We start from the raw sequence: 23,895 nt of genomic DNA on the forward strand, positions 1-23,895 counted from the left end.
TCATACATTTCTATAAAGCTACACGCTTTAGAATTTTAGGGTGACAGTGAAACAAAATAGTTGTATATAATACTATACCAATTTGATACCTCAGATCAAAGGATACCACATGGTTATATTTATGTATTACCCTGACCATAACTGCCTTTGATGCTGAGGCAGTTACAAAGCATCAGTTCCCTTTGATTCTTTATATAAAGTTGCTTAAAGTTTGCATTGTGGGTTTGAGTTTAGCATGTCAGTTTAGTTAAGCCAAGCATTCTCTTGAAGGAAAAATAATTGAGTGAGTGGATGAATCTGATGTGCATGTAACAATCCATCTAACAGTACTAATGCTTTAGCGTATACACAGTGATAATATAAAGACATTGAATCCATCCATAACATGTACATGCATTTGAAATACATGACCAAGTTGGTTAGTCAGTTCAGTCCCAGTTCATGGCTAGTGTGGGACAGTCAGCAATAACTGATTTCCTTCCTGACTGGGTCACACTCTGGATGTAAAACACCACCTCACTGTGTTGCTTCTTTATAAAAGTTGCAGGCAATTTTAACTCATTCACTCTAAAACAAGTATTAAAAGCCCTGCCAGTGAAATTAAAAGAATCTTTCTGATCAAATTGATGGTAGACATTGTAGTGTAGTGTGGGATCAATAGGATTATTCTGATGGAGTTGCCAGTGTAGTGTAGCAGAGAGTGTTGTGTTTGTCTGGGAACATGACACCTCCGAACAGCTCAGGTGTGACACTGATGCATGAATGTAGTCAAGTCCAATACACCTGGGATTCAACAACTGTGAGGAAACACCAATGATGACATTAAACTTAAATGTTGTTTTGTACAGTATAACTATATAGTGGTGAGTCTATTGAGTTAGTACCTTGATTTCACCAATGCTGAGATCAAAGGTATTATCCTCCATTGAATCAGCAGGTGGCTCACACACAAGCCGTATTTCACGTACTGTAGCAGTTGACAACTGCTTGCTGGTGACAAAGAAGTAACTGTGGGGAGAAAAAAGTAAACAAAGTTATTCACAAAATAAATAGCGCCTTGACGTATCTACACAAACACACTGCTAACATATACTACATTCGCTAGCCCACCATGTTGTCCATTCTCCAGATGTCAACTCTTCTTGCCCAGTGAATTTCTTATGCACTAATTTGGAATAGGAGGGCGGTAGTGGAGCAAAGCAGATGTAGTTGCTTTGGTCGATGCCTGACACCCCGGGAACTTGATGATCACCTGATTTGATGATTCCATATTTGGAGAGCAGCACTTGATCAACAGAGTCAGGTTCTACAGAATAACAAAAACTGTGAATTACTGTAATAATCATATATGTATAAAACTATACACAAAACTTATTAGGCCTGGCCTATTATGTTCAATTTTTCCCGAGTATGCTTGTTGAAAAAATCAAGCCAAATAGTGCTTTCAGAATAGAACTTATGCTCAAAAACTGATTGTTTTATTGTGTTCATTATTTGTGACCCAGTCTGGGAAAAATGGACTTATCACCTATTTAAAAGTATCGAAAAATGCTGGTTTTAAGTATTTAGTGTGTTGTACCTTGCCAATGGTTAAAGCTATGTGTACCAAACTTTCACATGTTTTACACCAATTCTTTACCTTCCAGAGCATCCACTGTGCAAGTAGCCAACAACTAAGTTTTCTGCCATTTTAGATAGTTTTTAAGCTGTGGTTGACTGTATCAGGTAATCGCCAAAAGGGAGGGAGACAGGCTGTTTTAAAAATTTGAAAAGGAAGGCGCATGGGATGAATTAGGTGAAGTCATGGGCCATTCAGGTATCAAAACTGGCTAAAATGAAAAGAAATCCACAGAAGAGGTATTTATTCAACACCACAGAGCTGTACAGCCACATACAACCATGACCAGAGCTCCATTAAGGCCCCACACCGCATGTACGGATCACCACTGGGCTTGGGAAAAGCAGCCAGCAAAACCAGACCACTCAAGTCTAACTGATTTTGATTGCAAATTAGGTAGTTCATTCATGTAGCTTTGTGTTCTGGGTGAAAAATCCAATCTGCTGACATGGGCGATAAGACCGGTTTTCCAAGACTGGGTCACATATGCTTTCTTTTTGGTGCATGCACTGTGAATTGTAATAGAAATTATTGCTATAATTCTGGCACAATGTTCAGTTACTTATTACGCTACAATAAATAGTATGAGTATTCATTAGTTTATTCATTATTTGATTCATTGGTATTCATTAAGAAATATTCAGATTTGTTAAGAGATATGTTTATTAGATAATTTATTGTTAAAAGTTGCTGAAAACTGAAAATTGATTAAAACTGTCATTCATTGACAACTATAAAGCAAGTACATATATGTGAAAGACATTTCATTGCATAACATTCAAACTGTAGCAGAATTCAGAGTGAATTTAACCCTTTCAAACACCTAGTTATATTCTTAATTTGTTATAACATCAGGAATATTCAGTTCCCAAAATTCGATATTCATTTTACCCCTAAGGTTTAATTTTATGGTTTGGGTGGGTAGTTTATTATTCAATACAATCTTGACTGCTTTACAGAGTTAGCTGAATGCTCTATTAGAGTATTTTGACCTGTTATTGATCACTTCCCCTCGAAGAGAAAGGGCTAAAGCTGCCTCCTCCTGACGTTGAGGTGGCCTTCAGCCCATCTAGCCTGCTGTCCTCCATGTAAGCAAGTTAGTTTTAACTACTTCCATACAATCACAAAACATTGAGACGATGGAATAATGATGACGACTTGTATGATCTCACCTAAATAGGTGGTGAGACATAGCAATGTGGGCAGGCATACCTCACATCACTATTGCCCTGCAGGAGGCTACACCATGTCATGTTTCATAGTACAGGTATGAGTATCTAAAGTTCACAAACACATTATGTACCACACATACAACACACACACACACACACACAACACACACACACACACAACACACACACACACACACATACAACACACACACACACACACACACATACACACACACACAACACACACACTAATGTAGTTACATCACCTTTGTCCTCATGAGGAGGAGCTCGTGGGTCAAGGATGACATAACGGGGTGCCTTGTTTGTGTGCAGCTGAAGAGAGTGCAGTAAACTGCCAGGTCTTTCCAGTGAGTAAGTGTATGCCACCAACAGTGGCTTGTTGAAGTTTGCCTCAGTCAAGAACAACCTGCAGTGTTGTGACATAAATGAAATTGAGCATGTAGTCAACATCAAAAGTGAGGAAGCAGTTTAAACAAAACTTGTTAATGATATTCGCTACATACCTAATGACAGTCCTACTGCTCACACCATACTTGAACACCTTCCCTGCAACATTCAGTGAACTGCCATTATTGTAAGCCAGCTTTGTGCTGATGTCTACCGTGTTGATGAACAAGCTACCCTGTGTAATGAGTTAACATCAGTTAATCTCTTCTAGCACAGTAGAACCTCAACTATCTGAACAAATTGCCGATACACTATTGTGAATAAACTGGCACACAGGTATTTGGATAATGGAGATCCCACTGTGCTATGTAATGTAGTGTGTGTATGTGATTGTAGGCATACACACCTACGTGTATATCTGTGTGTAGTGTGTAGGTTGTGTCTATTATGTCAATCCATCCCAACATACAGTGTAAAGTACAACACTACCTTTATTCCTAGTTCAAACATGTCCTTGTCAAAGGTCAGTTGACAGTCCTGTGTGCTGTGATTAGTCCATGATCCTCTATGTAGCACCTGCCAGTATAAATATCATCATAACAGGAAGAGTAGCTCTCAATAAGAGAGCACCTTGCCATCCACTGCTACTACGTGACCAAATCCTCTACAGAATGATGCCACCAGAGGGAGCCCATCCACAATACGAGACTCACAATGTGGCTCCAGTAGAGTCCAAAACCTGAATAACAACACATACTGGATGAAATATGTTGTGTGTATTGTGTACCACTGCCTATAGGCAGACCGAGGTGATTATGAGTACTGCCAGTGAACGTGATTTCTTGCATACATATGATTTATAAATGATAATATTGTACACCTCGATTATCCAAACTAATTGGGGGGAAAGGTGTTAATAGTATGTAAAATTGAACTTCCGTACATTTACATACAGAGCTTTGCTCAACTACTCTAATAAAGCATACACTTGTTGACAAAATACCCTAATTGAGCAGTCCATTTGGTGTTTGGATAATAGAGTTCAGTTATCTGTGTTCGGACAATCAGATTTACATTGTACCTGTATCTATTACATAAAAGTGTGCACATATTTACTGTATTTGAAAATTAAAACAAAGCTCTAGTAATAGAGATCACCTGTGTACATCACTTTAACAGTTATTATAAAATGGTTGCATGTGCACTGTATGTTTCACTGTCCTGCTGTAGTAGAGTGACTTAAGGTTACGGTATAGTCATGGGCAATCATTCAAAATTTTGAATGCCTATCAATTCTTTTTGAGAAGACTATATAAAACCAGTCTAACAGCGTGAAAAGTTTTAAATGAAGGTGAAGCCCTTCATATTTAATTTTTTTATGTAGCTACAGTGTAGTTTGAGGCAGGTGGAACACTACAATTTGTTGTAGTAACAGAAGTGAGCCAGCCCATACATTGCTCAGTCCCAGCTGTCACTACCATGTTTTTCTGCCAAATACAGCAAAAGCTGTAGGCTCTATTGGAATTTCTGGGGCATAGTGATACTGTATATTAAATTTAATAGGTCCTGAGGAAGCGTTTTTGGCGTGTTTCTTCCCAAGACTCAGATACAAGCCTTCAAAGAGCTTGTTTCACTTATTTATCCCTGCTTGGGTTAATGCAGGTTTTGCAATTTGTTCCGCCCACGCATTTTAAACTATTCTGTAACCTTAAGTCACAGTTGATAATCGCCTACTATCAGGTACAAGTACTAATACATTAGAAGGGTGAGAGCATAGCCAGTCTGCTTTTTAGCTACACAACAAAATTGATCAATTCGCTGTGTATTTCAAAACAGTTCCACATGTAAGTTAGTATGGCGGGACTAAACTGCTCTTTTTTCATAACTAGGTCAGGAAACTCTTTAAAATACAGTGGGAAAATATTAATAGGCATTTGGCTTTGTGAGTGTGCCAGCAATAAGTGGACTATGTTGGAAACCCATGCTCTCTTATTTTTATAATATGTTAAGACCTCATGAAGGTGAAGCACACCTAATGTAAGAGTTAGTGTCACAGCTCTATGTCATGTTTTTCTCATGCACGAAAACAAAAACTTTATTTACAATAGTACACAGTTGAAGAAAGACTGGGGAAACTCCATCATGACGAGTGGGTTAGCCAATTTAAGGGAAAATAGTACTGAGCTAGCTTTCTAACAGCAGCATTAATCCTTGTATTCAGCTATAAACCAATATTCAAAGGTCCTGATATGTATTTTCAGCTGCAAAGTGATGACGCCAAGCAACTAACAGCACAACAACTATTGGTTGGTACAGAGAATGAAATGAGACACCATAATTTCCTTCTTAATGTAGCTTCCATGGTTCGCAGCTTTATGACTCATGTGATCACAAAAATAACCTGTGATCATACAGAAATTGTTTATTGGGATTCCAAGTGGATACTCTCTACACTATAAACACAATAATGCAGACTGCATGAGGCGATAGTGGGCTATAGTAAATCTGCAGCATAAGAGCTGCTTGGAGTGTATTCAAGGTGATAAACAACAGTCCATGATCAACATGTGAACTATACTTATATTGGAATGTAAACTAGTTTTTATACATGTTACCACAAAAACATCCTATATGTGTGTGGGCATTCCCTAGGGAGTTGCCCTTCTGTGCCTATAAGTTACAGTAGATTATATGTAATGTCAAGGCCGGAGGAGACGGTCCGGTTGGTCAGGACTGAGCCGGACCAATAATCTGGAGTTGAACCAACTAGCTGACCAGCTCGAACTACATTACTCTCATGCAATCTTTGGACGATCACATCTACATGTAGCTACGTACATTTTACAAATGTTATTGAAAATGCATGACACGAGTAGTTACATAGTTTCTCAGCCTAACTAAAGCACAGAACTACACGTATAGTACCTCCAATTACTTTACAGTACAGCATAGCATTTGTATCGTTTCGTACAGAAATGATTGTGGGTTCTATACGTACAGTATCACGTGTGCTGACAGTTGGCATTTATCACGTGTAAGGCAGGCGCCTTCTTTGATTCTAAACCAACACACTTATATCACAATTCAGTCTTCATAAAATAATCATTAGCATTCCTTGGCTTGTCTCTCTTGGCTTCCTTTACTGGGCGAAGGGCTGGCAGTGACAAACCAGATGACTCATCCCACGGCAAGAAGCTGTACACCCATACATTACATGGTGGCCATCTGGATGAGATGTTGAGTAGAAATCACTCCTCTTCAACTACCCACTCGTCCTGTCGAGATACTGAGCAAACTCTCAGTCTCACCCACATCGCGCCATTTTCGAATACTGATTGGTCTCGTGACAGTATATTTACGTGATGATCCGTTCACTTCATACAAACCAGTATAGTAGTATACTGTATTTTTGTAGCTGTGTAGCTTTTTATTGTAGCTGTGTGAATTCACTGTATAGCTAGTAATTATATCCTAGCTAAAGGGGGCCATGCTGCATGGGTTCCCTGTGAAATTTGGGGGGAAAGTTGCAAGTTGCTATCTAGTTTTACTTTAAAATTTAGCATCAATTTTAAATTTTAAGGCATTTTCAAGCCTTTAAATTGCAAAATTTCTGCAGCTCCTGGTGGTTGCACCCCCAAACCCCCCCTTGAACTTCTAATTGCTAGCTATAACTAAATGAACCATAAAGCAAGTTTCATGCTGTGTCCCCTGTATGTCAGGTCTACAATTATACATAGTATAGAAAGTCTGAAGAACAACAGATAGGCTTGAGCATATTTATATAGCTAGCTAGCAGTGAAATATCACTAAAATTGCATATCTGAGTGTCTAATTTTCCAAAATTTCCTGTGGGGGCATGCCCCCAGACCCCCCTAGAATGCTCGTGTTTCACACTTCACAGACACTGTGCAACAGCTCCTCTCTCATTGGCATGTATATAGTAGCAATTTCAACATTATAGTCAATGGCCTGACCAACTCAATTTTTCTTCCTCTGGCCCTGAATGTGCAGTTAGTTGATAAGAAATTGGACAGTCGCATAGTACTATACAGTATAGTATAGAGAAGTATTCTTGCTTACAAGGTCATAAAGGTATCCTAAGTGCATCTGTTCAGTTGTAACGCAGTAGCTCTACAATGACCACTACTACCATTACTACAATAATACTACTACTGGTTGTTGGGATAATATCCATTCACTGTTGTCACCAGTGAAACTAATGTATACCACATCAACAACTGTTGTGATCTAGGATATGGCCATTTCACCTTCTCCATGAAGACTAGACAATCAGGAATTTATGTCATTCCCAATGTCTGTAGGGATGATCATTTGGAGGCTGAGGCTTATTGTGACACTATCAATGGAGGAGGAGGATGGTTAGTGGTACAGAGGAGACAAGATGGATCTGTTGACTTTAACAGGACCTGGGTTGAGTATGAAGATGGATTTGGCAAATTAACTGGAGAATTTTGGTATGGATTGAGAGCCCTCCATTGTCTTACTGGTCAAGGTGGTTGGGAAATGAGAATGGACCTCCGGTTCCAAAATAGAACTAAAGTTTTCTCCAATATGAACAGTTTAAAGCTGCATCAGCTAGACAAGTATAAACTAACTGTTGGAGGATTCCAGGGGACCACTACTGATCCAATGGCATATCACAATGAACTGAACTTTACAACTAAAGACAATGACAATAATGAATGGCCTGATGGTAACTGTGCTTTAGCTTGTGGTCCTAACAATCCAATTGGAGGATGGTGGTTTACCAAACTAGGTTGTTGGAAGTTTAATCCCATATAGCATACTACGATATAAGAGATGCCATTTACATCAACAAGGAGTGGCTTAATCTCCCATTCACAGAAATCAAGACTTAACTAGTATCATCATTGGACTAACACTAACCCCACGCACGAACATACATTGTGTACACTGTTATGCATCACGTGTTATTGAACTAGTTCATGAAGACATTAACTGTATAATAATGCAAGATCTAATTTTGGGCATGATACATATGAATCCACAAAATATTTGTGACTGTCTCAGCAAAAACCTGACTTGTTTGCACAAGCATGCATATTGAGAAAATCAAAATTTAAAATAAATTCGTAAAATTATGTGTGCCACAAAGAAAAAATACACAGGTTATTGTTGGGCCATTACTCGGAAAAGAAAGACTCAACTATAGCACCATCTTATTCACCTGCTCATGGATAGTTCAAAAATCTTTGTTTCGTTTCTGTGGCCCCAACGGTATGCATGTCACATGTGTTTATTTACGATGTGGTAAACGTAGATTGTCATCATTTCTTCAAATAAACCGCTTTCATATCCATATGCATAAATGACTACAGGGCTAACACCATACCTTGGCTGATTTGCTAATCCACAGTGAATATGTTGCAGCGTTGTAGACTAATGCAAACCGAAGTTATGGCTGCAAATGTAAGTGTCTGTAGTTTGTTTTCAGTATAGTTGCTGTACAAATCAATTGTCTTACTCTTCCTACTGTCTAGCACTATAATTCCAAAACCACTCACCACAGAAGCAGAGCTGCCCAGAGAAATTAAGGGGTCCAGGGCAAAGAGCTAAAGTGGGGCTCCAGGGTCAAGGAGGTTTCCATTCTGAATCACAACTTCACCCAAGCTGTAAGTTGAAGACCAAAAAAGAAAAGGTCAGTACATGCTGACAGTGACAATAGCTACCCCTCACCAACCATATCTCCTTATTTATAAGCTTGCTACACTGCCCTTCTGAAAAACACTGTGACTGCTCTATTAGAGTCATTTAGATCTGACTGCTCTATTAGAGTATATAGATCTTTCTTTTAAACAGGTATTCAGGGGGCCCCTTTCGGGCTGGGGCCCAGGGAAAATGCCCCAGTCCCCCCCCCCCATGGGTGGCCCTGCACAGAAGGCTGAAACTTTGGTGAACCATTCCTTGAATACTGGTGATAATGTTGAGAAAAAAGAAAAAAAAATTGGAAGTTGTGTGAACTGAGACGGTCACCTTTAGGGTTGACTATGTGCACAGTAAAAGGAAGGAAGCACTACAATAAAACATCCAGCATGGATGGTATCTAAAAAAACAGTTCTAATAGCTAGACTCTACATCAGATTGAGCCTATGGAAAACAGCCTAAGTGGTAAAGCCATACACAAAGCCAAAATGCACTGCATCCTTATTGAAAGCTGTTATTACATATTATGATTAAAGTACCTGGTAAAGGCAGAGCCTGTATACCAGAAGGCCTTATATAGGCCTAAGATGTTTATAGAAACCATGGCTGGCTTATAATTTACTTGTACAATGAAGCTAATTAACACTAACCTATTTATGTCTGATTTCATGAACCATCTATACATGTATATAGAATAAGTGTAGACATGAATTCATGCCTATCATGCAAGTGCTATGCTGTATTAAATGGAATTGTACTATTTGGATGACTCACACAAAAATGCCTGATTATTACATTTATATATATATGCCTTCATTCATCAGTGATCATATTTTATAGTTGTAACGTGGGCACGAGTGATTTGCCAGAAATGTATGCCCAGCGCCTGAGGGCGCAGCCCAAGGACTGCGGGCATAGATTTCTGGCAAAATCACGAGTGCCCATGTTACAGCTAATATGTAACACTTCATAACAAAGCCATTGACTACATCAATGGATACACATACACACCCATAAGTGTGGGGCAGGTGCTTTCACAATAGGGGCAGGTACTTCCACAATAGCTCTAACTTTCTCCTGAGTTGGCTCTAGTCCTTGAGCTGATATTTTATGACCAAGGTACTCCGCTTCCTGTGTCCATTCTTTCACGGCTAACTGATGTCTCAATGAACAGCCATTAAGGCTGATAGCCTTAATGCCAATATGAGTGGAATCACTGGATTTGTTATATATGCATTCCTGAAAAATTCGATTATGGATAGGAGCAAATAATGTTGTAGCTATGATTGTTATAATAAACAGACGAGTCCTATGGATATCGCAGAAAGTCGAGTAGGGCAAATTTCAGGGAAGTTACAAGTGTTTTAATGCTTTCGTGTTGTTTAAAGACTAATCACAATGTATGCTAAAGACCTAAAGGGGTAAGCTTCGTTAACTCATGCAGTCTGTAATGTGGACGTGTCCACATTCAAATACGTGTTGAAATGCTTGGGAATGCACTGTAAGACTAGTTATCATCTTTAAGTAACATTTTCCAACTTATAGAACAGCAAGAATACCAAAACGCCTTCATTGGACTGCTGCTTCTGGCAACACTTCAATTTGTGGTAATCATCACATGAGCACTGATTTATTCCCACAATTTATTTTGGTCTGAGCTTGTGTAAAACAAACAGAGGGTGGTACCACTACCTCATCCACATCAAGGTCATACTTGCTTTGATGAAAGTGGCTTGCTCTTTTAGAAGTGCAACCAATTTCCCAGGATACATTTCAATGCACACCGGTGTACATTTAGATGTCTCCCTGTGTTGAGGTATACATGGCAAATGTATCCTCTGGAATTCCTTTGATCTGAGGTGTGAAAGTGTTACATTTCCAGTTATTGCATGTTCTTAGAGGCCTTGTAGTTTTAGCTTCATAATTCTAATTGTATTATTCTCAGTACTTGGTTGTGTTAAGAGGAAAATTATGAATTTTAAGGGATCATAGCAAAAAAAAGGGAAACAAGGGAGGTGTACTAGTGAACATTTAATCCCTACTTCAGTCAGGCTTTGTTCCCCTACTTTTTCTATGATCCCCAATCAATCCTACCTTTTCTTTGTGTACTATTTTTGTGACATTGTGGTATGACTGGTGAACCAACACATACCACATCAAAAGAAAGGAGAGCAGCAAAGTTAATATTTTTTTTTTTTGAATGTGAGTTACTCACTTGAAGATGAAGTGGCCATTACGCTTTGCTTTCAGCTATGTTCACCCCATTACACAGTGCTACAAACGAAGGAGAACCCCTCTGCCATCAAACCAGTCACCACAGAAGATACGGACGATTTGCACACCTCAACTATTCATTACTGACTCAAAAGTGGCTATAACACTTCACTTTCAGCTTTTTCAGCCCATTTCACGGTGTTACAAAATTGAAGAACAGTAGCAGAAGCACCTCTGCAGCCACCATAAAAAATACAGACAATTCCCATTTACAAGTGTAGGGAAGCCATTGTGCTACCGCAAATTGATACCTAGTTGTAAGCAAAAAAAATGGGACACAAAGGAGGACAAAGGTAAGTCCATGATGCGTGGATTGTACATACTGCAGTATTCCAAAAGGCACGCTCGGTGGCTTCATATATAGCCAAGAACGACTGCCTTACCATGAACGGTTCATAATAAAAATCTAGGTTTTTTTGCAAAAATCCAACATGCACACCTAAAATCCATGTATTTTCTTTTCTGACACTACATCATTTATACTACTGTGCACCATGCAGTGAGTCAGTCATGATGTAATACAGTAATAGTGTTTAACTTACAACTGCCTTATCAGAGTTTCTCATGTCTTGTGACACTGAGGTAGCTATAGTTCAGTATACATTGCTAGCATCTTTTGCATTTTCATGAGTGCCGCATCAGAATGCTAATGTGATGATAATGACTAAGAGTCCTGAGACTACAAATACGCATGAATGTAGTATGCCAACAGCTGCTCAATATTAGGAATGTGTAATATCTAGTCTCATGCACAGCCAAGAACAGTCACGTAAATACTCTAATAATGCAGTCAAGTGTGTCTGTTAACAACAAAGCTTGCACTGAACTTGACAGCTATTAAAGATAATAATGTAATTATTGCTCTATCTACATCATTATCAATAAAACAAATCCATTATTGGAGTACACAAATAATAAAAAGTACACAAACTAGATGAATAAAAAACGAAAATCTTAAAAGGGGAATAGGGATCACTATAAACACCCATACAAGAAGGGATCACTGGGGGTGGTAATGTAAACCACAAATCCCTATTTTGACTGGGTCGTTAATTTCAGTTACATGCTCCGTCATATTGAGACAACTCAAAATAGGGATTTGCAGTTTACATTACCACCCCAATGATCCCTTCTTGTTTCATGGCTTTTTAAAGCAATCCCTATTCCCCATTTTTTATTCATCTAGTATCCAATTAAAAGATTGTGGGCACTGTGTATATGGCTTCATAATTAGCTCGCATAAACACATGGTAATGACACTGCATTGTGATTGCCAGCACTGCACATTTGGTGTTTAACACCTTATTGGACAATATGGTAGGTATTGTCTGGGCAATAATATTTAAAGTATGGCTTCACTGGGATATAATTACAGTTAATTTACAAGTGAAATATCACTAATACTATGCTGGATTGGCAGGCTATTGGAGAAAGGGCATACACAGATCAAGATGCTCTAATAGAGTAGTCAACTAATAGCGTACATACTTTTATTCGTCAGTGACACTGACCGACAAGATACAGTCTTTGGCTAGCTACCCTGAATAAAGTTTGTGCTTATGTAGACGATATACAAGAGTGTACAGTAGCTAAGTCACTCTGGTCCTCTATATCTAGCCAGCAAATGCGCGCAGATCAAAATACTCAAATAGAGCAGTCACTTACACTAATCAGTCAACTTACCACTACAGCTTACCCTTCTATAGAGCTGGGCGATATACCGATATTGTTAGTAATCTGTGATATTTAAGTCATACCAGTTTTGATACTGTCTGTTGTCGTTGTTTTTTAATACTACCATACCGTCTGGGCACTATGGCTTCCCTGTAGGCTTGTTTCATCCCACATTTAGAAGATAACTAGACATGTAACAATGTTTGTAGGCAGGTGCTGGTGTAGCCAGCTAACCAAACTATGTAAACAAGTTTGTTTGTGAGGAGAGGTTTGCTGGGTATTTGGTGCTTTTGTTGAGGTAAATGGCAGTTAATTAATACCAATGGCTTTTACAGTAATACCGTGATACTCTCTATTATGAACTCTTGCCAGCACTAACAATTACATTAGAAATTCATGTTGATAAGTAATATCATTGGTGTTTATACAATGGTACACTGGAAGTAGCTACTATATGTGTTGTTCTCTCTTTTGTACTAGCTACACACAGTTAGGTTGACCCATTGATGTATGTGATGAGGTCCTAGTAGTATTACAATACTAGTATACAATTAAAGTGAGATCGTCTATTAAACCAGACCAGTACAGTACAATACAGTAAATAATGTCCTAAAAGTGTTAATCTTGAACTCGTTAATGGAGGTGGCTTTGACTACATTTGGAGTAAACTGTTCCATTTGCTGATTACTCTTTTTCTAACACCCGATCTTGTACAATGTGTATGGGTAACCCCTGGTATGTGTAGTATGTAAACATTCAAAAATTCTGTGCTACCAATGTACTACACTATACTATCTTTTACCACAGTACATACAGTACATTCTTCATGGACCAACCAGCTAGTATCCTCCTTTGTGTCCCATTCATCTTTGCTGACAACGAAGTGTCATTTGGTGGTAGCACGTCATGGCTCCCTTCGTAATGGAAATCATCATATTTTCATAGTGGCTACTTTGATTGTAGAGGTGCTTTTCGAAAAGTTCTTGATTCGTACTGCTATGTAACGGGTTGAACATAGCTGACAATGAAGCCTAAGGGATACTCCACTTTTCAGATGATAATTGGTAGCTGGGATATGCACCATTTCTTTTGATGCGGTATTCGTGGGTTCACCAGTCATAATAATTTTAAAAAAAAGTAAACAAACAAGTACACAAAAATTTGGAATTTTCAACTAGAGTAGGGACCATAACACATCGATAAAAAGTACTGAAACAAGCTGGAGTACTGCACGATATTAAATCACAGTAAAACAATAAGAAGTGTTATATCCCTACTGTGCTCAAGATACTATAAGAAGAGCACAGTAGAGATATAACACTTATTGTTTTACTGTGATTTAATATCGTGCACTACTTCAGCTTGTTTCAGTACTTTTATTGATGTTCTATGGTCCTTACTCTAGTTGATTTTTTTTTGTGTACTCATACAAAGATGATTGATGCGACCTCTATTCATTTGGTGAATCTCATGAACCTTTTCTAGCTTTGTCATGTCCAAACTATATTATTCCACACAATATTCCAAGTGAGGCATTCCTCTACAAAACTCATCAGTGACTTTTAGACTATAGCACAGCTCATTTAGAGGTTTACTAAATCACTTAGTCACTTACACATGTTCACTTAGTTTACACTTATAGGGAAAGCCAATCTGACTATAATGTGGTACAGCGGATAGAAAGTTATCAAACACCTGCACTCTTAAAGAGTTAGAAGTTCATTGCTGAAACTCTGTTCAATTACTTTAATAGAACACACACTAACAATGAAATACTCCAATTGAACAGTCATTATAGGGAACCTATATGGCAGGAGCTTATAAACACTGAAGGTGCCTTGTGGCACTTATGAGCTCCTGTATACGTAATTCATTCATAATTGCTAAGCAACTGCAGCTGCCAGTCATGTTTGGGACAATGTGATAACATATTTGCATTATTTGCAATGGAGTGAATGTATTTTACAGCCCGCTATAAAGGTCGATAGAATTGTGTATTAAAAAAAATTATTAATCACCAATTTCACAAAGCCAATGTTGAGGAATTCTATTTTGAACATACATATATTGTATCTCTGCTTTTCACTATACCCAGCATTTAGTAATATCAACTTCCAATATGCCACAGAATGATCTGAAACATGACAACCATTGCTAGATCATGTAGTCACAAGTGCAAATTTTCTATTGGTGTTGGGATAATCTTGGAAAAGCAAGGATCAAAAGTAATTGACAATTCTAAACAGGGAGTTTCCCTTAAGGTGTTACATTATTTGATGCAAGTATCATATAAATATGCAGACTTACTTGTTCTGGTTCTTGATAAATTCATCCTTGTTTTGGTTCTCAAATACCCAACCTGGTGCAAATATGGCAGCAGAGAGGCCATGCTTCCTAGCCACCTTCAGTGCCTGTTATCAAGTGGACATGTAAAACATCACAATCTACATATTGTAGACCACATACTAATGATTACACAAATATACATCACATATGTGCAGACACACACACACACACACACACACACACACACACACACACACACACACACACACACACACACACACACACACACACACACACCACACACACGCTATTCTACAACTCACAGCAGCAGAATTATATCCACCACCTCCAAAGCATCCTCTTCCAAACACGTCAATACCAACATATACTTGGGTGGCCCGGTTCTCTCCAGCAAGAGACTTACTCGATGCCAACATCCAGTCATTCCAAATATAATTGAGGAAGACACCATCACAGGCATCAAAAAAGACTTGGTTATAATGGTTTAGCGAGTTCTGCCACTTTAGTTGCCCAGTAACAATGACACTGTCATACCATATGACCTGAGACCATGGCTTGGCCGCATGCATGGCGTGCGTCAGTGATTTTACTAGATCCAGCATCACATTGACTTGATCTTGCTGTGGTCATAGAAAGATGAATGTACAAACATGTAGTACATACAGTCTTTCAATGAGGTATGATGGTATGGACATCTTGGAGACCTACTAAAAAAGGTGTCCTGATTACCCTGGCCAATGCATACGTATAATGGACTAAAGGCACTTGGGAACTCTTTACTAAAAGTCCATATTTTCAAGTGTCTATATTAATTAATAGACTTTATTGTATACCAACAGCTACTTTAGATTTAGATATATGGCTACAAAACACTTAACATAATTATGGATGTAGTGGATACAACAAACATACAGCCAAAAGTAACTCCTCTAATAATTATATACCAATGTATTTCAAGGATGCATTCTGTGAAAACTACTAAAAGTGAGTCTAGGGTGTCATAACCACATACGTAGTACGTAGGTTGTATTGACACTGATTACAACATGGATCCCTACTCTTTTAAAAAAATATTAATTTAAAAATGAAGTAGGGATCTATGCATCTATCCAATAAAAAGTAGTGAAACAAGAGATGAATGATGGTATTACAGCATAGCTTGGTGGAAAGTTCCCGCCGAGCTATGTTGTAATACCATCATTCACTTCATTTTTATAATAACAATTTTTATTGTTTGTTTAGTTTTTGTTGTAGCACAGTTAGCTACAGTGTAACTAGACTGTTGTATTAGAGTATCTTGAGCCAGCCAAGGGGTGTGCAGTTAGCTAGACCAATAAGGGATGAGTTTACTGTTAAGTAAATAGCTAGTGTAGTAGATTACTTATTAGGCATGTGTATATACTGTTGTACCTTGCGCATGTACGAGTGCTCGTTAATAAGAATATGCTAATGACAGCGTGGTAACAATTGTGTCCTAAATATACTACAAACTGGCGATGAGGTGATTCCCTAAGTACAGAGGACCCATGGCGAGTAACTTCATGTTAGAAACTTTCAACCCAGCAGTCGAATCAGTTGACGATTACAAGGAGCATTTTAATTTCCATTGTACAGCGACTGGAGTGAGGCAGGATCGGCAAAAGGCACTGTTTTTGTCCCGTATTGGACAGGAGGTATTCGCGAAAGTCAAGCCCAAGACTCTTAGCCGACCTAGACCAACAACAAATCGTGGAACTAATGCGAGAGCACTACAAGAAAGGCACAATTGAGATCGCTGAGCATTTAAAATTCTTTAAGCGCATCCAACAAGAACAGGAGACCCTTGCCAATTATCTGACAGAACTGAGAAAACTCACAAAACATTGCAACTTTGATAATTACATTGACGCCACCCTTCGTGACCAATTAGTGTGTGGGCTGCAAGACCACAAGACTCAATGTGAATTGTTGTGTATTCCCAACCTAACATTGGCTGTGGCTTCAGAGAAAGCCAGAGCAACTGAAACTGCTACTAGGGAAACTCAGCAGCCGAATCCTTCACCGGCCACAACACACAGCCTTGCTCAACATGGTAGAGAGTGTCACAGGTGTGGAAGAGTTGGCCATACAGGTGCCAATTGTATCCATAAAGATAAGCGTTGCCACTACTGTAAAAAAAAGTGGGTTACTTAAGGTTGCAGGATACTGTAAACCCCACATGTACACTATCAATCATTTTTCATGATTAGAAGTCTGATTTTTCTTAATGCATTGCTATCAAATATTTATGCATTCTTAACTTCTCATTAATCGACATGGAATTCAAATGTTGTTATGGAAACATGCCAATTAGTGAAAGCTATGAACCAAAATCAGACCAATGAAGAACCATGAGAACTTACTAACAATTCTAAGGTTTGAAGAACATCACTTGTAAAGGACTGACAAGAGGATCTGTGAATAATGTGTATAGTTGCTGAAATATGACTACAATATGGTCTAAAGCAAGACACTGATCACAAAATTAATTTTTAAACTGATATCACAAGCACTAGAAACATTATTTCTAACAAATGGCTCCGTCAGGACCCTAGACAAGAAGCCAAACTAGTAGTCTGTTTATACAAAATGTTAACAACTAGTTTGACAGTCCTGATTTTTGGTTCAGGAAAATATTGCCATTAGTCAGCAAAGCTACGCATGTGCTTACAAGTGCGCCAGTTGCTAAGTGTGTTGTTTCTATGTTATCTTGTACCGTTATGGGTGTTTTCTTGTACCTTGTACCTGTCCAGTCAGTGTGCTATGATTCTCCCCAACAATTTAAGCCTGTTACCAGCTGATACACAACACAACAACACCAAGCTAACATTTTTGTTTGACAGTCGCTCAGCTCAGTATCGTAACCTAAAGTTCAGTATGTTCTAAGAAGAAAAGTGAATCAAAGGTCACAAAGAAGAACCAAAAGAGCAAGCAACGCAAAGCACATGTGGTGGATGCTGATACAAGTGAGAGTGAGGAGGAAGCTTTGATACAAGCCATAATCATGTCCACCATAATGGCTGCCGTGGACGCACAAAGAAGTTAACTACCACGCTTCTCTTGAGCAATGTTGAAATTCAGATGGAAATAGACACTGGAGCTGAATTGTCTACCATACCTTACTCGATATACAAGGAAAAGCTATATAATATCAAGCTAGAGCCATCTACGATCAGTCTACGTCAGTATGATGGCACTCCTCTGTTGGTAAGGGGAGAGATAACACTTAATGTTCAAAAGGCAGAGCAAAATCTATCGGGAAGATTTGTGGTTGTAGACAATGTGACAAACCAGCTACCACTACTAGGAAGAGATTGGTTAAGAAGAGCAAGACTGGATTGGACAAGGCTTTTCAGTGGCATGCAGTTGAAATCAATCAATGTGGTGAATGTTAAATCAATCAGGGAGGAGTTTCCTGATGTTTTTAAAGAAGAACTGGGCATGTTGAAAGGGCTAGAGGCAGAGATAGAACTTCAACAAGGGGTCTCGCCCAAATTTTGTAATCACGCCCAATTCCATTTAGCTTACGTAGCCAAGTGGAACAGGCCCTGCAACAGCAAGTGGCTGATGGTAAACTGCTACCTGTAGATCAAAGTGATAGGGCTACTCCCATTGTGGTTGTCACCAAGAAGGATGGAAAATTATGAATATGTGCTGACTTCAAGGTGCCTGTACTTGAAGATACCAAAGTACCCGCTACCAACTCCGGATGAAGTTTTTGCAGCACTGGCAAATGGTGAGTCATTCACTAAATTACATTTATCACGTGTGTATAAGCAAATGAAGGTAGCAGTGGGAGCCAGGGGTACTTGACAATCACCACACATTTGGGTTTGTTCCGTTACCAACGGTTACCATTTGGTATAGCGTCAGCCCCTGCCATATGGCAGAAGGCAATGTCTATAGTGCTACAAGGCTGTGGTGGGGTTGTATGTCACCTGGACGACATACTTGTCACGGGGCCTACTAGGGAGGAACACATGCAGAATCTACAACAGGTGTTGGCCCACCTACACAAGTTTGGATTAAGGCTAAATGCTTCCAAGTGTAAGTTCTTCCAAACTTCAGTGGAATATTTAGGTCATTTAGTCACCCCTAGTGGAATAAGTCCCACCCAGGAGAGGTATTACTGAAGCTCCACCCCCCAAGAATAAGTCAGAACTTAAGTCCTTCTTGGGTATGATCACCTTTAATGCACATCGTTGTCCACTATGCTGCATCCATTGTATAAGCTATTGAGAAAGGAAACACATTGGAAGTGGACTAAAGTTTGTCAAGCAAGGCTAAGACATCTGTGAGCCAAGCCCCAGTACTAGCTCATTACGATATGACAAAACCTATCAAGTTGTATTGCGATGCCTCTCCGTACGGCTTGGGAGCTTGCTTAATGCATGTAATTAATGGAGAAGAAGAATAACCAGTGGCATATGCATCCCGAATGCTAAGTCGAGCGGAAAGAAATTACGCACAACTTGAACGGGAAGTCCTTTCCATTATTTTTGGGGTGAAGAAGTTTAACCAGTACCTTTACGGTAGACAGTTTACACTGGTAACTGATCACCAACCCTTTTGTAAACTTTTTGGGCACAAAGAGGGAGTACGTCCACTCACAGCAGCCCGCATGCAAAGATGGACCCTCATACTAAGTGCCTATGCTTACAAGATTGAGTTTACTCCAGGCTCAACTAACCAATGTGCAGACTGCCTTTCTCGACTACAACATCCAGCAACTGCCACACACCCAGCTGAAAAGGGAAATAAGGTTCATGCAATGTCCATTGATAACCTTCCTGTTACTGCTAAATTGATTTCAGCTAAGACTAGCAAGGACCCTGTCCTGTCAAAACTATCAACTTACATCCGACATGGCTTATGGCCATCACCAACACCAGATGAGGTCAAACCCTTTTTGTGAAGGAAGCTTGAATTAACAATGGTAGATGGATGTATCCTCTGGGGCAAGCGTGTGATTGTCCCAAAACAGTTGAGAGATTACCAAAGGAATTGCATGTTGGACATGTGGGAGTGTGCCGTATGAAGGCTTTGGCACGTAGTCACATTTGGTGGCCTGGCCTAGATGATGACATCGAGACACTTTCATCGCAGTGTGAAGCCTGCAAAACAACTGCAGCCATGCCAGAACCAGCGGCACAGCATCCTTGGCAGTATCCTAATGCACCATGGGAGCGGGTACATGTTGATTTTGGGGAATGGAATAAAACCAACTTGCTAGTGCTTGTAGATGCTTTCAGTAAGTGGCCAGAAGTGAAACTGATATCTTCAACAACAATTCAGAAGACGATTGAGGCTTTAAATGACATATTTGCAACCCATGGTTTTCCAGCAATCCTAGTATCCGACAACGGACCTCAGTTCACATCCTTTGAATTTGAAGAGTACCTGCAAGGGAATAATATCACCCACTACAAGTCACCACCTTATCACCCAGCCTCGAATGGGTTGGCAGAGAATATGGTCAAGAATGTTAAACACCACCTGAAGAAAGAAGTGCCAACTACTAAGACTGACATTAAACACAGTATCACCACCTATCTTTCAACATACCAAAATATCCCACATACAGTCACAGCAAGCCCCCACTGATTTAATCTTAAAGCAAGCGCCACGCACTAGACTATCACTAACCTCACCTAATGTCAATTTGCGAGTCAAAACTCAGTTGCAATCCAAATCTCGCCAGCCAGAAACAAAAACAAGAGAGTTTTGCATTGATGATCCTGTTTTAGTTAGAGACTTACATGTACGACCAGGACAACACACTAAGTGGCAGAAAGGAACTGTAACTGCAGCACTTGGGGCCCCAAGATATCTTGTGAATTAGGGGGGAGAGCACACCAGAGAAGCACATGTAGACCATCTACAACCTGGTGTACATAAGGACCAGCCTTTAGCTGAACCAACCATAAATACTGCAGAGCCAATCATAACTACTGCAGAAGATACTGAGCAATTGGCAGACAGTCCCCCTATACCACCACCTAGAAGGTCACAGCGTGAAAAGGTTCAGCAAAAGAGACTATTAGAAGAAATGTAACTGTATTTACTAAAATGTAGACTTTTAGGTTTTATTTGTTCTTGTAGCATTCTTTGATTTTGAACTTTTAGATTTTTTGCTGTTGTAGTTTTTACCCTAAGTGGGAAGGAGTGTAGTAGATTACTTATTAGGCATGTGTGTATACTGTTGTACCTTGTGCATGCGCATGTATGAGTGCTTGTTAATAAGAATATGCTAATGACTGTGTGGCAACAATTGCGTCTTAAATATACTACAGCTAGATTGTTAAGAGATGTGGTCTCTATACTCCATTGCTGTTAGATCTTTATTTGATGGGCGTGGTCGCAAACCTATCGCAAACAGGATCCTGATTGCAAAGTTACAGTTGTCTAGCTAGTGTTCTTGTTATAGTGCTGAAGCACTTCTGAAGTCCAGCTCTGGATTCTGTGGCATCTAAATATACTGCTGAAAGAAAGTGTTGATATGAAAAATTAATGCCTCGATATGGTTTTGTTGGATAAAGAAGACAAGCAGCCTGATTGAAGAGGGCAAAGAAAAGACAAGGCACAGAGGGCCTACACTCATCGGAACCACAAAAGGCACATCACACAGATGAATTCATTGTTGTGGTGTAAATAATGGTGGCCATGCATTGCTTTGTTTGGCCTCTAGCCTTGCGACCGTGGTCAGGCAGTGAGACTAAAATTTGAGCTTTGGCAATTTTATTCAAATTCTATATCCAACCACCTGGAAGGGTTTTGTCATATTTCATGCTGTATTATACATTATATATGGACTAATACTATTCCGTAAAGGTGATTTTCGTAGTGTAAGATGTCTCTAGGATAATTTTCAAAGGCAGAATTTACAGCGGCGCATGAAATTTTTGGAGCGATCCCTACTGGTATTTGATGCACTATAACTACATTAGTACGTGTATCCATCTACATCACTTTACAATTTCCTGACTATTGCATTAGGATGTCTACTGTATGTATGTCGATTATTCCTGCTACTGAAGCAGTTGTTATACTCTCATGAGGTATCATGCATAAGGGTTATACAGACTCTTTGTATGTCTCATATCCTGAAATGTCTCTCAAAACTAACACATACTAGTGCAACTAAAAAAATTATTAATTTAAAAATGAAGTAGGGGTTCCAGTGATAAAAAGTAGTGAAACAAGATATGGTAGTTATGAGGGGAAATCCCTAGCTACTTGGTACCATATAGCCTAGAGACAATTTTTTTTCAATGTTGCTAAAAATAAACTTTTCACGGATTTGCAAACAATCCCAAAATGTATTAGACTATATGGAGATCTTAATATTTCAAGGTTAAATTTTTGCTGATAACCCCCAAAACCCCAAAATCAGCAAAAACTTCTCCCCTTGAAATATTTAGGTTATACAGTATTATAGAAAAGTGGAAAAATCACTATTTTGGCATTTCCCAAAAGCAGCAAAAACTGATAACATCTAAAGTGCATTTTACCATTCAGTGGACTTTTAAAGTAACCATTGATCTTAGGTATAGAGGTGTTATAACAGGGAAAATCAATAGAGTAGGAACCATAAGATTACAAGGAACTCACTTGCAGATTGTTCTCAATGTTGATCAGCCACCCATCAAACTGGTAGTAATTGGCCAGACTCACACACTGCTCCACAAACTGGTCTACGTTAGCCTTAGTTGACAACAAGTGGTTACAGGTACGTGCACCATCCTCCCACTCTGTAATAATCGTGCCAAGAGACAGGACTCCGTTGGCATGGGCTGCGTTGGTCCATGTTGAGGGTGGTATTGTGATGAAATTGTGGCTGAAATAAATGAAGCTCTCTATCAAATGCCAGTGATAAAAGTGATAGTCACTGGTGGCATTGGCTCCTTGTGGGTACTTGTCTTGAGTATACCCTCCCATCATGTCATGGCAGACCATTATTCTGGCACTCGGATTACTGTTGCTTCTTCGCCGCAGTGGAACAGTGGCTACATTGAAGGCATCAAATCCTGGTAGCCAAGAGAACAACTTGTAAATAGATTTAATTGGCTGGATTATGGGGTGACCACAATCATCATATCCCTCAGTAGGTAGTTTGGTGCTTGGTAAAGATGAGTACTTGTAGTGGATCACTTTCTGTTTAACTGGTGTTATCAACATAGAGGCCCTCCTATCATCTTCATTTTCCGTCCTTTTTCCCTCCATCTTTTCAGCCTTCACGTATACGGGACTTTTACCTGAGGTCATAGGGGATTTTACCCCTAGAGTGGCGGATTTGCTTGGGGTGGATGAACTTTCGTCAGTCTCCAAAATAGTGTCACGATTTCGGGGCCTTCCGTCACGATCTTGCTGCTCTTTGCTTGCCCAGGTATGCTGTAACTTCGTGAAGCTGAATTCTCTCCTCGTACCTACGTCTGTTCTGTCAGACTTGCTTGATTCAGTTTGTTTACTTACTCCTTCCGTGAGTTGTTCATTTGTAAGTTGCTCGTAGAAACGACTACGAGCTTCTCTCAAGTCTTCCTGAGGAGATGGAATTTTCATGGGTTTTGAGCTGTTCACCTGACGCTTTCTTGCTCTGCTGGCCCACCATATTGTGGATACTAACACAACTAGAATCGATATAACTATAAGCAATGCTATCTCTACTTCCTCCATGGCTCCATTCAAAGCTCACTTCGAGACGCGTCAAATAGAGCGCTTAGTAACCATTTTAGAGGCGTC

General features: G+C 39.4%; 1 protein-coding gene across 1 annotated transcript; it reads right to left on the bottom strand.

The window, feature by feature from the left end:
* Positions 1-344: 344 nt before the first annotated feature.
* Positions 345-23,887, bottom strand: LOC136251193 (cytosolic endo-beta-N-acetylglucosaminidase-like). The gene is made up of 10 exons (XM_066043582.1): positions 22,768-23,887; positions 15,441-15,758; positions 15,139-15,242; positions 3,829-3,937; positions 3,688-3,774; positions 3,315-3,433; positions 3,057-3,217; positions 1,111-1,306; positions 885-1,008; positions 345-797 (listed from the first exon to the last, which is right to left on the bottom strand). Exons 1-10 carry the CDS (start codon positions 23,827-23,829, stop codon positions 429-431), a joined length of 2,649 nt encoding a protein of 882 aa, XP_065899654.1. The 5' UTR covers positions 23,830-23,887; the 3' UTR covers positions 345-428.
* Between the last annotated feature and the right edge of the window lie 8 nt (positions 23,888-23,895).

The sequence above is a fragment of the Dysidea avara genome, chromosome 3, assembly GCF_963678975.1.
Source record: "Dysidea avara chromosome 3, odDysAvar1.4, whole genome shotgun sequence".
In the NCBI taxonomy this organism is placed as follows: Eukaryota; Metazoa; Porifera; class Demospongiae; order Dictyoceratida; family Dysideidae; genus Dysidea; species Dysidea avara.